A 12,718-nucleotide genomic window follows, 5' to 3' on the forward strand; every position below is an offset into this window, starting at 1 on the left:
GTCTTGACAGCCAGGACTACTGAATCCCACTCATAATACAAGAGCTGGCACAACACCTGGCTCAGAGCAGTGTGGCCTGAACGATTGCAACCTGGGAGACAAAGGTTCCTATCCCAGTTTTATAATCCAGCTACCCCATGATCTGTCTAGTGATGCCTTCTGAGCAGATTTCTTTGTAGAAGTTATTCTCTGACTAGATATTATATGGTTGATTAAAAGTAGTGCCAGGTTAGATATGCCCTCCAAAGCCAGTAATGTGTGCTTGGTCACCGAGGGCATTTTCCTTAGCAAAGTACAATTTGAAGGGAGCACTAGCACTGAGGTCACTTGACTTGCGGCTTATAACATCACTCAGTAAGAGTCACTTGTTACCATTCTAAGCCAATGTCATGTTCTTAAGTATTTGAACCCCTGGTAAACCTAAACTTTCCTGGATTATTTCATACGACTGAAGACCACTGAAGACTGGTCTATGTATATTATCATCCCTACAAAACATGCTGTCTATGAAAACAGTCCATGCTTTGACTGGACTTTGAAATAAGAAGAGATTGCATCCGGCAATCCAACAGAATTAAAAAAAAAAAAAGCTAGAAAATACTAGACTGTTCTTCCAGGTACGCCAAGACGTGTAAACGAGCAGTTGCTCTTCGGGCTGGACTTGTCTGTGTTTGTACTTGAGGCTTCAGAACACCCCAAAAGCAGTTAACCAGCATCCTCGGTGCAGCCAGATGTCAGCGGAAGATGCAGCTCCCGAGCCAGCCAGTCCAGGTAGCAAGGCCTTTGTGTCGAGCTGTTCCCGACCCTCTCCAGATGTCCTGCCTTCCGGACAATGCAGCCGTCTGTATCTGTGCGCAATTTCCTTTTGCGTGTTCTTTTGGCCTCTCTGCTCACTCTGGCTGGTTACCTGAGTGCTCTGTGGAGGCCCCAAGCAGGCAGCGCTCCCCTATATTCTCAGCATGAGAAGCTATCTCAGGAGTCTTTCCTGCTAGGTTCCCATCAGCTGACTGTCAGGGGCCACCTCTGAGATCAAGCCTCTCTCAATTCCCCCATCTGTCTTCTTGTTCTTCTTTCAGAACTACTTGTCATTATCCCTGCTTGGAAACAATCCATTTCTTTGTTTACGCTGAATATAACCTTCTCTAGCTCTGTCTATCCCACACCATCTTTGATACCTGCACTCTAGTTACCCACAGGTCGGCCTCACCTGGCTGAAAAATATTTTGTCTTCTCTCTCTGGCTCTAGTTCTCAAGCCATCTCAACATTTCTCCCTGAAATTGCTAGCCCCCCTGTCTCTTTAGTTAGCAGGTGCTTTGGCTCTGTCTTCAGTGGACCTCAAACCCACTAAGCAAGCTCTTTCTCCGCAGACCTTGGTTGGTGCTGCCTAAATTGGTTAGGATGGCATTCTAGCCACATCTTTCTGTCTTGGGCATCATGGGAAGTAGAATTGTTAGTTTGACACTGCTACCCGAGTTTTTCTTCCTTGACAGGTTCTTTGCCTGCATGATCAAACTGCTTTGTTTTTTTGTTTTGTTTTTGTTTTTGTTTTTGTTTTGCAACATAAAAGTCTTAGCTGAAAATTCACCCATCCCAGTCTCTGGAACTTTCTTTGTCTTTATCACTGTTTTTAGGCTCACGTCGTTGTTTCCAAGGAGAGGCAATTTAGTCCCTGACAAGAGGCCACCCAGGAGTGAAAACTTGGGTTGGAGTACTGGGTTCAATTATGCCATTGTCAAAATGCTCCAGAGCGAGCAAAGAAAGGTGAACTGTTCCTGCAGAGAGTCCACCAAGCTTGGCCACTCTGGAGAAAAGTTCCACTCTCCATGAGCTTTGCTCAGCAACCCAAGACCATAGCACACAGGTGCCTCCTTCAGCCATGTGGTAGGAGCATTCAGCCATTTGGGTCTCTGTGGCTTCCACATGTTTATGGTGACTATGAAATAGATGATGTAGCTTGGACAACCTAGCTAGGTGGCTTGCTGGTGACAGTCTTACATGGCTGGGCCAGCACGAGGAGCTTCTGGGCTTGAGGAAGAGAAGTGTTTCATCACAGGGCTAGAGAAGAAACAGCTGGAGCTTAAGATGGAAATGAACAAGGTCTTTAGGTTCCATGAAAAAAAAAAAAATCCCAGCAAACTCAAATACTAAGTTGTACTATGCTTGAACCTCAGGCCAGGGGGAGCACACAGTAGGTGCTGTAGAAGCATAAAATTCTCCCCTAGTGTGAACCTGCTCTCTGTACATCTCAAACCATGTATTGCTACCCCTGTTCAGCTAACCAGGGAGGCCCTAGCAGGCTATCTTGACGGGGGAGCTACTTAAGAACTCTGAACTGCTGGTGTTTGCCAGTCTACCCATCCTTGGGGACACTCTCCTTATGACTACTCAGTTTACTCTGACAGTAACCAAGGAATCTCAGGGTCAGGCTCATCTCAGAGGCTTGGCAGGCTTGGTGTGAAATTGTAGAGTGGTAGAGAAGAAGTAAAGGTATCCTAGCTTCTGTTGAGTCAGCCAGGACCTGGCCACAGGATAGGAGAAGGCAAGTGAGTGAAGCTTCACCTTATAGCTTCTGGTCTTGGGAAAGCCTTAGTGTGTTCAAAGTCTCAAGAGTGAATTCTTACCTCTGCTGGCACCTTACACTAGGGCTCACCTAGAGTCTCGGTTCTTATGGTAGGCTTTACTGATGTAGGCTATCTCTGGGTGTCATACTGGGTTACCACTGCCTGTCACACTCAGAATTCCGGTGTTAGAACAAACACCACAAATAGACAGGAAGACAGGAAGACAGGGAGGCAGGGAGGCAGAGGGGCAGGGAGGCAGAGAGGAGTGAACACAGAACACAGACTCACTCTGTAAGTTTCACAAAACCACTAGAAAAGAGGATGTATGTAAACAGAGACTTCTTTAGATGAAGGTCCTGGCTGAGAGAAAGAGGAAGAGTAGTGAGAACCTATAGGAGGCAGGCTAGGGGCTTCTTGGGAAAGTTGTGACTAGGTTTCCCTGTTTGTTCAGGAAGATGCAGTTACAGGGGAGTCTGTCTTCTGAGATCCCTAGTAGGTTGTGAGATTTTTTTACCTTCAATGGCTGGGCTGGACTCAGAGCTCTAAACTCATCATACTTATTCCTAATAGTGACCCCTTGGGGGGAGTTGTAATACACCAGTCTCCTGAAGCAGACCAGACAGGTTGGTAGATAGAGGAGTTTGTCCAGGAGGGCCAAGTGGGAATGGAAAGGAAAGAGCCAGACCATGATGATAGACTAGGTGGGACTAGGAGAAGGCTCATGGTAGGTTCTCTACTGGGGATGACAAGTATCAGAGAAGTAGGCAACAACCTGTCAAGGTAGGTTGACTCTTGGGCATCTTCACTTTGCCTTTTTGGCCACCACGATTAAAAACTGAAGTCTTGTCCTAGCAAAGAAAGTGACTGTGGTAAAGGAATAGAGGATGGGAAGGAAACAGTATGGATCTGTATGTGGGGACTTCCCCTACCCCATCAACCTGAGCCGAAGATAACCATCCCCCAATATGAATAAGCTCTGGAATACCAACTAAAACTAAAAGGTAGAGATTTTAGCTATGCACTGGTCAGATCCACCATGGTCTGGCTCTAGATTAACTTCTAATCTTCTCTCCCCCTTTTAAGTAGGACTGCTTACTGACACAGGACTGAGTTTGGGTATGTGGCCTCCTGAGTGTGCATGCTACAACTGGGTGACCCCATGATTTTCAGTGTGATCTGGGCCTGTGAAACTCTCAGTCCACCTTCTCTGCTTCTCTGCTGTCGCTTTGGCTTCTGGTGCTCCTCAAGCTGCTCTCTAATTAAAAAAGAAAAAATGAACTGCCAATCAAATGTTTCTCTAATGAAAACCAATCACACTGTGATGTGTATGTAAAAATCCCACTTAAGTCAGTCTGCTGGTTAACGTTGCAGGGCATTGTGTAAAAACACACCTAAGCCCAGTGTTAAGGTCAGGTGGCTGGCCATCTGACCTTCACCATGGGGTTGGTTATTTAGGACTGCAATGGAAATCTGGGGGCAACACTGATAGAGCCATTTCAAGAGAACTTACATCCAGCAAACAAATATAGATCTTATTCTGTAGAGCAGAGTTGCTCACGGTGTGGTTCACAGACCACCAGTATCAGCATCCACTGGAGAGAGTTGAAAATAAAATGAAGATTCCTGGGTTCCAGGTCTAGTAGATCAAACCACGTCTCTGAGGGCTGACCTTTTGGAAAGTCTACATTGTGAACACGATCCTTGTGTGAGTGTGAGAACCCCCACTAGAAACCACTGCAATTTGCATTAGGTACTTTAAATACAGCGGCCAGTGGCCCTTTAAGCCACAAAGCCAAAGGCTAGACTCTGGGAACAGAGGACAGCTGTGAAGCTAGGACATAGTTTCCCACCCGAGGGCTATGATGAAGATGAGGCGAGGCAAAGACAGGAAGATGACATGTGCCCCTGCCTCTTCACCAGGTATCATCCTTTCCGTGGCCCTGGCTGGGGTTCTTGGCATCTCCATTGTTCTGGCAGTGTCTATTTGGCTCTTCAAAAGGAAGAAGAGGTGAGTTGGTTTGGATTCAGACTCCCCATTCTGAATGTTTGTCTTATGTATCCATGACGATTGATCTATCTGGCAAGACAACTTTGCCAAAGAACAAGCCCCTGTTGTGTAACCCAATGCTGGCCTAAGAATGCTGCTCTCCAAACACCACTGTCCTAGCTCCTTGCATGGGACACTGGTCATTTAAGGGTTACTGTGCTCAGGTGTGGAGGTGACCCTACCTGATTAGCCTCTCTCTGTTCCTAACTAGCTGTGTGACCTTAGACAAGTTTGTGTTTGTCTTTGCACTAATATCTGCACATATGGCTTTTCTTCTATGAATCAATAAAGAAAAATGAAGAAAACCTTGATCTCTCACTCATACAGGCTATGAATGCCTTTTGCCCATAGTTTTATTGCCATGCTTGGCTTTTCCTAAAACATACTTTATTTCTTCCTGGTACGGAAAATAAGGTTTCTAGGAATTACGGCATTGGAACTTTGAAGTGGAGTGGGCGTAATAATGAGACCTTCTTCAGAATGCAGGTCTAGTATGACCGGGCCTTGAAAACAGAAAACAAACAGGTTCTGTTTTAGTTAATGCTTAGTCTAATACCATTCTCTCTGAAGATCAAAGGACCTGGAAAAAGTCCTCAAGAGAGGACTCCAGACTTCTAAACCTCCTTCATCTCACACCTGAGCCAGGCTGCTCTCTGGTGCTGTCTCTCTTTTTTTTGACTAACAAGACTTGTGTTCTTATTGTTCCTGTAGCAAAAAAGGTGACAACAAGGGAGTCATTTATAAACCAGCCATCAAGAAGGAGGCTGAGGTCCACGCCTGAGGTCCCTGGCAGTCTCAGACATCCAAGGAAGGACCTTGCTTTGGACACTACATGCTTTGGCTCTCTGGACACTTGAAATACCTCAAGGTGTTCTCTTGAGCTCACCTGTCTCCCCTTCCCCCAGACTCTTGTGAGGTTCCAGCTGGCCCTCCCCTGTTCTGCTGTCACAGCCACCCCAGGGTGACCAGGGAGTGGAATGAACTGAACTAGGGGAGGAGTTTTGAGTGGATTTCTCTATCTGTGTGAGATGGCTTAAGATTCTGAAGTCTTGTGGGTCACAAACCTAACCTGCTGGTGGGCCATTATGGTTTGGAAAACACTTCCATCCTGGATTCTTCCTGGTCCATTTCCAGGGCCCTGAACGTTCTACAATTCTCCAACCCTTCCAGACTAGAACATGCACCCTTTGCTTAGGTAATACTTTTGAAATTCAGCTTCCTTCCTCAGGAAGCAGTTGTCTTCCTAGGATTTCCTTCTGCTCTGACAGACCATCCCCAGCCTGACCTCACACCTATGGGGGAAAACTGAGACAAGAAGTATCAAGTTATCAGAAAGAGAAGAAAACTATAATAGGGCATTTTTACAGTCCTGTCTTTTGGGTTACAGACATTGACCAAGCTTTGCAGTAAGGCAGGCCCAAGTTTTATCCTTAGTGGGGGTAAACGAGAGACAGAAAAAAGAGGGAAAAGAGGGAATGGGAAGGCATACATTGTCCAGGAGTCTTCCTTTGAAGTCAGAACTGAAATCAAGGTAGAGTGTGGGGAAAAAAAACAGTGTACAGTATCCCCTACTTAGCTTCAGGAGGACAGTTATGCTTTATACGCCACTGCATTACTTGAAAATGAATTACTTTCTCTGTCCGGTAATAGATTGAATCCTAGAATAATCTACTCTGTTTTGAACCCATGGGAAACAGACAGAAGCAAGACTACCGGACAGCTTTGCCTCTTTTGCCCAAATGTCAGCTCTACCTTGTCTGATCTTCCTACTGCCCACTCACTGTCTACTCCTCTGGCTGTGGGGAAGTCTAAATAATGTATAGGTGAAATGTATTTTCATACTATCAAAGCAGGAAGCTATCTTGGTAGTCCTGGTATTTAAGTACCCAAACCAATAGAATGTTTCTAAGAACCTCCCTGTTCTTCCTCTCAGTCACATGGTTTCTGGGAATGCTTAATCCCTTTGTCATATTCTCTCTGTAGAGGTAAGATCCCTGTGGAGAGCAGTCAGTTCCATGGCTCAAAAGAAGTCTCAGCCACCAGCCACTAATTGTTAGTTCCTTGCAGTTTATAGGGAGTTCGCTGATTTAGTCTCATTTTGACAGCACAGAATGTCCTCTTGAAGAAATATATATATATATATATATATATATATATATATGTATATATATGCATATGTATATGTATATATATATATGCATATATATAATCGTTCTTCTTCTTCTATCTTTCCCTCCTGACTTGATAAAAATCACAAGTCTTCTATCACAGTGTTTTATAGTGGCGGCCCTGTGTCTTTGTGGCATAATTCACTGGGCAAGGTTACAGGTGATCAGATGGGGGCTCCGCTGTATATGTGCATGCATGCAAGACCTCTGCCAGCCTTGGAGTCTGGGTGCCACCCTAGCCTTGGGACCAACATGCCTGATGGTGTCACCACAGTAAGGACAAGTTTCAAGAAGAAGCAACACAATTTAGGTGGTTTCCTGACCTTGGTCCAGGATTGTTGGCCGGAAGCTATCCTAAAGCAGTCCAGGGCAGCAAGACTGTCTTAGAGAAGTCTACACTGACAAGTTATGTGAGAGTGCAGCGAGGTCATCATGGCTGGAATGGGGACTGGTCATAAAAGGAGAGATGCTAGCGGGGGCGGGAAACAGAGGCATTTCTCCTTCCTTCTTCCCCTTCAGCATGGTCCAGGCATTCAGTCCTCGCTCAATCCTCATGGCTGAGATGAAACAAGGCCAGGGAGGCAGAAAGAGTGCTCCAAGAATCAGCGCTGTCAACCTTTAACTCTCGAAGATGCCGCTTTCTTCAAATTCAAACTCATTCTGTGGACACCTGGCCACACCACTGAGGGAAACCAGTGCTGTGGTATTTGATGCACAGCTCGCCTTGCACTCCTAACTCTGCTGTGTGAGGTGCAAGGTGGGTGCTTAGGAGAGCCTGGGTGGATGCAGGGCTGGGCACATAGCAGGTGGAGATGACCAACACAATGCATGAGTGGATGAGGACAGGCACTGGGGACCCAAGGAAGGCACTGGTTCCTGCAATCTTTCCTCTGCTTCTAACAGGAGAACTTGAGTCTCTCTGTTTTTTTTGTTTTTTTTTTTGTTTTTTTTTTTAAGTATCTATCTTCTGTTATAGTAAATCCTGTATCCGTGGCTTTAATAGATATTCTAAAATTTGCTGCACTGACAGTCTTAATAATATTTCTATTCCTCTCCCTCTCAATAATCTTTGAAGACCTCCTGGTTGGCCCTGAGGCAGCACCAGGGGTAGCAGTATCCCCGGGTCCCTGTCCCTCAGCCCATAGGTCACTGTGACAATTGTCTGCTTAGAATTTCCATATTTATTGTACCAATGATTGTAATGAAGACATACACTGAAAGTTTAAGAGATTATAATAAAAACATTTTTTCAAATCAGACTGATTTTTTTTTCCCGAGGCAACAGGGGATGAAGCATTACAATTGGTGATGAGTAACTGACGAGAACAGAAGGTCTTGTCATTCGAATCCAGCTCTTTGAATCTGGCTCTGAATGAAAACACACAGATGGACTTCATCACTTAGGATGGAGGAGTACGGAGATATATGATGTACACAGCTCTGAGCCATGAAGCTGCTTATTAGCGAGGCTGGGGATGCCGGAGCAGTTAGGGGAGGGAAACAGAGTGTGAGCAGGGTCTTGAAGAACAAGTCACAGAATGCCTGCTCTCCTAGGAGTTGGATCTGAGACAGAATCGTCAGGAGGCCAGGAGTACTAGGTGCTCTTGCAGAGAACTGGCTTTGTTACCACCAGCCATGTCCTGTGGCTCACAATCACTCCAGTTCCACAGGATCTAACACCCTCTTATGGATTTTGGGTACCCATACCCACATTAGATTTGAAGAGATGAGTGGAAAGAGAGAAGGCATTCCAAACCAAGTGTTACAGCTATATGAAATCGGTTTGTCTCTTCTTACCCCTGACAATACTGCGTGCAGTAGGGAGAGAGCCTCTCTTGGCTGCCTGTTTTCTTATTTTGGATACTTTGCGAAACATGATATCACCCCCAAGTAACCTTTTGTCTAAATCCAGATTTCACATACTACTTTGCTGATGAGGCCGTACCCAGGTTATAGTAGGTCCCGTCACTGTTTGAGTTATTCAGAGAACTATCCATGAGTAACATGCTCTGGGAGGTGACACAGCAGCTGCCTGAGCTTTGGACTAGAAGTGTTGACAGTTGCTTTACTGAGAACCCAAGCATTCTCCAGCCCTCTGCTTTGGCATCCTTGTGGGTGTCATGGCACTTACAGGGATGCAGACATGTTGGAAGCAAGGCACAGGGTTCCCTGAAATGCTCAGGCTTTGGACTCCCCACCCCCCCACCCCCACCCCCATCCCTCTAGGCAGGAGGCTGGGAGGGCACTTCCCGAATCAGGCAAGATCTCCTCCTTCTGCAGTCGTTATCCACACTCTGTAAAATCAAGACTCATCTGGGTTAAGCCAGGAAAGCATTCAAGTGGAAGCTACCTGTGGTTGAATGCCTTCAAGCCCTCATCTTGATCATGCCCTCACCTAAATACAGTTCAAACTACTTAAGCTGGGCCTTGAAGAAAAAGCCACAGGATACTTGTGTTGCCAGCCCTTGGGAAGCTGAGGTAAGGAGGATCAAGAGTTCAAGACCAGCCTTGATTACATAGTGAGACCCCATCTTTTAAAAAAAAAAAAAAGTTGATTTGAACAGATGGGGAAAAAAAAAGACTGAATATACTGAAGAATATACTATCCAATAGAGATAAAATATAATTGCCACACAGCACTCTTGAGACCACTAGCTTTCAGCCTATAGGCTGTGACCCTATTTGAGGTGTATATTATCCGATATTTACATTATAATTCATGACAGCACAATTAGTTATAAAGAAGTAGCAAAATAATTTTGTGGTTGGGCATCACCGCAACATATGGAACTGTATTAAAGGGTCTTAAGATTAGGAAGGCTGAAAACCACTGCTTTAGACTTTCTAGTATCCACACAAAAAGGGGATAAAGAAACCAGTGACATTTTAAAAATCTTCTGTAATCCAAAGGACCTAAGATAGTGTCATTCCAATATGTAATCGGCACTTGAAATGAGATATTTCAATTATGCTCTCATACGACTTAAAAATCTGTTGTATATTTTACATGTATACCATATTTTATTGCACAGGGGGCGTTTAGTTTAGAGGACCAACTTGGGGTTAGAAGGATGGAAATGGGAGACAGATTTTAGAGGACACCAGAGAGGGAAGGAAACAGGAGAAAAAGGAAAATCAAGCCAAGATGAGCAGGTTAGCAGCAGACCTTGGACTCAGCTCCTCTCCTCCTATTTCTTCCCTGTAGCATCAGAAGCTTCACAGTCCTCCTGACCCTGGACACTGCCTGGAGGGTCCAGGAGTTGAGGAGTGACTTGGACCTGCGGTGTCTCAGTGCTTCTGCCTGTCTTCTACTCTAGCTGGTACCTGATTATCCTCAACAGAACACAGCAGCTCTTTCTTCTTCCCTCCCTCACTCCTCCCACCTCCTTAAAGTTGTTGGTTCCTCTCACCTACAAGGTATTTCTAGGTGCCAGCCCGCTGAAGAGGTGAAGTTCTAGCAGAGTGTGGTGCACACATGAACTCTGTTGATTGCACTGTTTCCTGTGAATCTGCCCTATGTTAGAGAACGGTGATCTTTCAGGGAGTCACAAACCCCACAGGAGGAACGGAGACTTCTGGGGCATCTGCAAGAAGTAGAGGCACAATCCTTATCACCATTGCAGGGTAGATCTGAGTTTGGCCACACTGAGCTGCCATCCACTCTGAAGGTCACCCAGCCAGCGGCTCATCGTGGCTTTTATGACTCAGATTTGAGTGTTGAACAAGGTTTCAGGGAGATATGAGGCTGGGTGTCATGGGGAGAACCTTGTGGCCCACTTATGCTCCTTTATCACTTTATGACTTGGCACAAACAAGGGCCAAATTCCTGGCTGCACTGAGTGCTTCACCATAAAAAATGTTTGCCACCAGGTGACATACATCGACAGGTCTAGAGAAAACCAGTAAACACGCGCAGTGTGAGTGTGTGCATCTCAGTCAAAACTTGGATGTCATCTCATATGAGAGAATTCTAAAGAATATAAACATAGTGACAGGAAACAGTGGTTGCCTGGGGGAGGTGGAGTGGTATGGTGCACGTGTCTGTAAAGATTTCACAAGTGTATGAGAAGTGGCTGGACTGGTGAATAGGCTCACTTGGTTTCTCCATGTATGTCAAGAATGTATGAAGTTTACACTTTAAATAGAAGCCTTATTATAGCAATTATATAATTCAATAAATCTAAGGGGTAAGGGGGACCCACATACCGGCAAACTATCTTAGCTCCTCTTAGTCACCAAGTAGGAGAGGTTTGGCCAGTGCTGTACCATCTTCCCTTAGGCTCCCACTATGGGAAGGAGTGAGAGCTCTATTCACTTGGCCAGCTACGAGCTCTCAATATTGTAAGTCAAACTCTTCATTTCCACTTGGGTTCACCCCTTTCAAATATTAACTCTTTTAATGGCCTACAGTGTGCACAACAAACACAGGATCCCTGGGCTCAAGGACATACTGAGGCCCCTACAGCCACTCAGTGATGACACAGCCAACTTGAAGCAAAGACTTTTCTAGTGAAACACATAACACAACCAGGTAGCATATCTGATTAAACCAGGTCTCACGTGTCTTAGTGTCTCTTCTTGTGACAAACATAGAACCACTTGAATCCTTTCCATGGAGGGCCATGGAGCCGTTAACAAACACAGTTCAGGAGCTGGACACTGCCTTTTCACCACTGGTGAATTGAAGATAGTATTCTTCCTATCAGTTAAAGCGGTTTTCAACTGACTATCTCACATACCCATTTGAAAGCAAAAGTTTAATGAATTGTCTGCTAAGTGTAGAATAAGAGGTGGGGATTCTAGCATAAGACAAAAACCACTGACTATAACATATAGTAACCTGAACATAATGCTATGTTGTCCATTAACAGATGAATGGCTAACCATAAAATGGAATATACACAAAACTAAACTCTATTCGGCAATAAAAAGTTGCAAATACCGGTATTCACTAAAACAAATGAAGCCTGGAAAACCGTTGGGCAAAAGAATCCAGAGGCAGAAGTATAATAGTTCATGTTATTCTAGTTATATAAAGTTCAAAAAAAAAAAAAAAGAACAAGACATTTTTAAAAATTAAAAAATTTATATATATTTGAGTGTGTGTGGAACATGGTGTGCACTGTAGACATTAGAGGACATGTCTGTGCAGTTGCTTCTCCTACTTTTACATGGGTTCTAGAGATTGAATTCAAGTCACTGGGCTTATGCAGCAAGTACCGTCATCCACTGAGCCATCTTGATGGTCCTATACAAGCACAATTCACCTCTAACAATAGACATGAGAGCCACTAGTTGTGTCTGTGTGGACTGGCTTGAAAGGATGAAGAACAACCATTAGAGAAATGATACGTTCTATGTCTTGGCAGGAGAGGAGTATAAGAATACACAGGGGGTGAATATGTACATATATTCCATTATAAATTATTTATTGATTGTAAGTTGTGTCACAATTTAAGAATAAAACACGTAAGGGCTCATGGTGGAGAAAGCCATTTACTTACCTAAGTCTAATAAAGTCAGGTAAGGCTTCACACAGGAAGTGACACTTGAAAAAGACCGTGAAGTCAGATACTTCCTAGTTGGAAATAAAAATAAAATAAAAATGTGGAGATATTTATGGCACACCTAAATAAAGGAAGTCCCAAGGATGTATTTGAGAATATCCAAGAATGGAGAGTAGGTCTTTGACTCATTTTGAATTGATTTTTATGCAGAGTGAGATATCCTAATTTCATTCTTCTATGTGTGGATATTTTGTTTCCTCAGTGTTATTTGAAGAGGCTCTTTTTCTCCAGTGTTTGGTTTTTAAAAATATCTGTGTCAGAAATTAGCTGGCTCCAGCTCTGGGTTTATTTCTGGGTACTCTTTCTTCTATTCTATTAGTGTACATGTCTGCTCTGATGTCAGTGCCATGCTGTCTCTGTTACTATGGGTGAAC

General features: G+C 44.5%; 1 protein-coding gene across 4 annotated transcripts in view; it reads left to right on the plus strand.

Moving 5' to 3' along the window:
- Positions 1-6,774, plus strand: part of Ca12 (carbonic anhydrase 12) — a 55,250-nt gene extending 48,476 nt beyond the window's left edge. For 2 of the 4 annotated variants that reach the window (XM_076925376.1, XM_076925379.1), the window contains 3 exons: positions 3,646-3,678; positions 4,483-4,570; positions 5,321-6,774. In XM_076925376.1, the coding sequence (XP_076781491.1) occupies positions 3,646-3,678; positions 4,483-4,570; positions 5,321-5,390 (191 nt within the window). In that variant the 3' untranslated portion in view covers positions 5,391-6,774. The remainder of the gene's footprint in view (positions 1-3,645; positions 3,679-4,482; positions 4,571-5,320) is intronic. The other 2 variants (XM_076925377.1, XM_076925378.1) reach the window with 2 other exon arrangements.
- The last annotated feature ends 5,944 nt before the right edge of the window (positions 6,775-12,718 follow it).

The sequence above is a fragment of the Arvicanthis niloticus genome, chromosome 26 (assembly GCF_011762505.2).
Source record: "Arvicanthis niloticus isolate mArvNil1 chromosome 26, mArvNil1.pat.X, whole genome shotgun sequence".
In the NCBI taxonomy this organism is placed as follows: Eukaryota; Metazoa; Chordata; class Mammalia; order Rodentia; family Muridae; genus Arvicanthis; species Arvicanthis niloticus.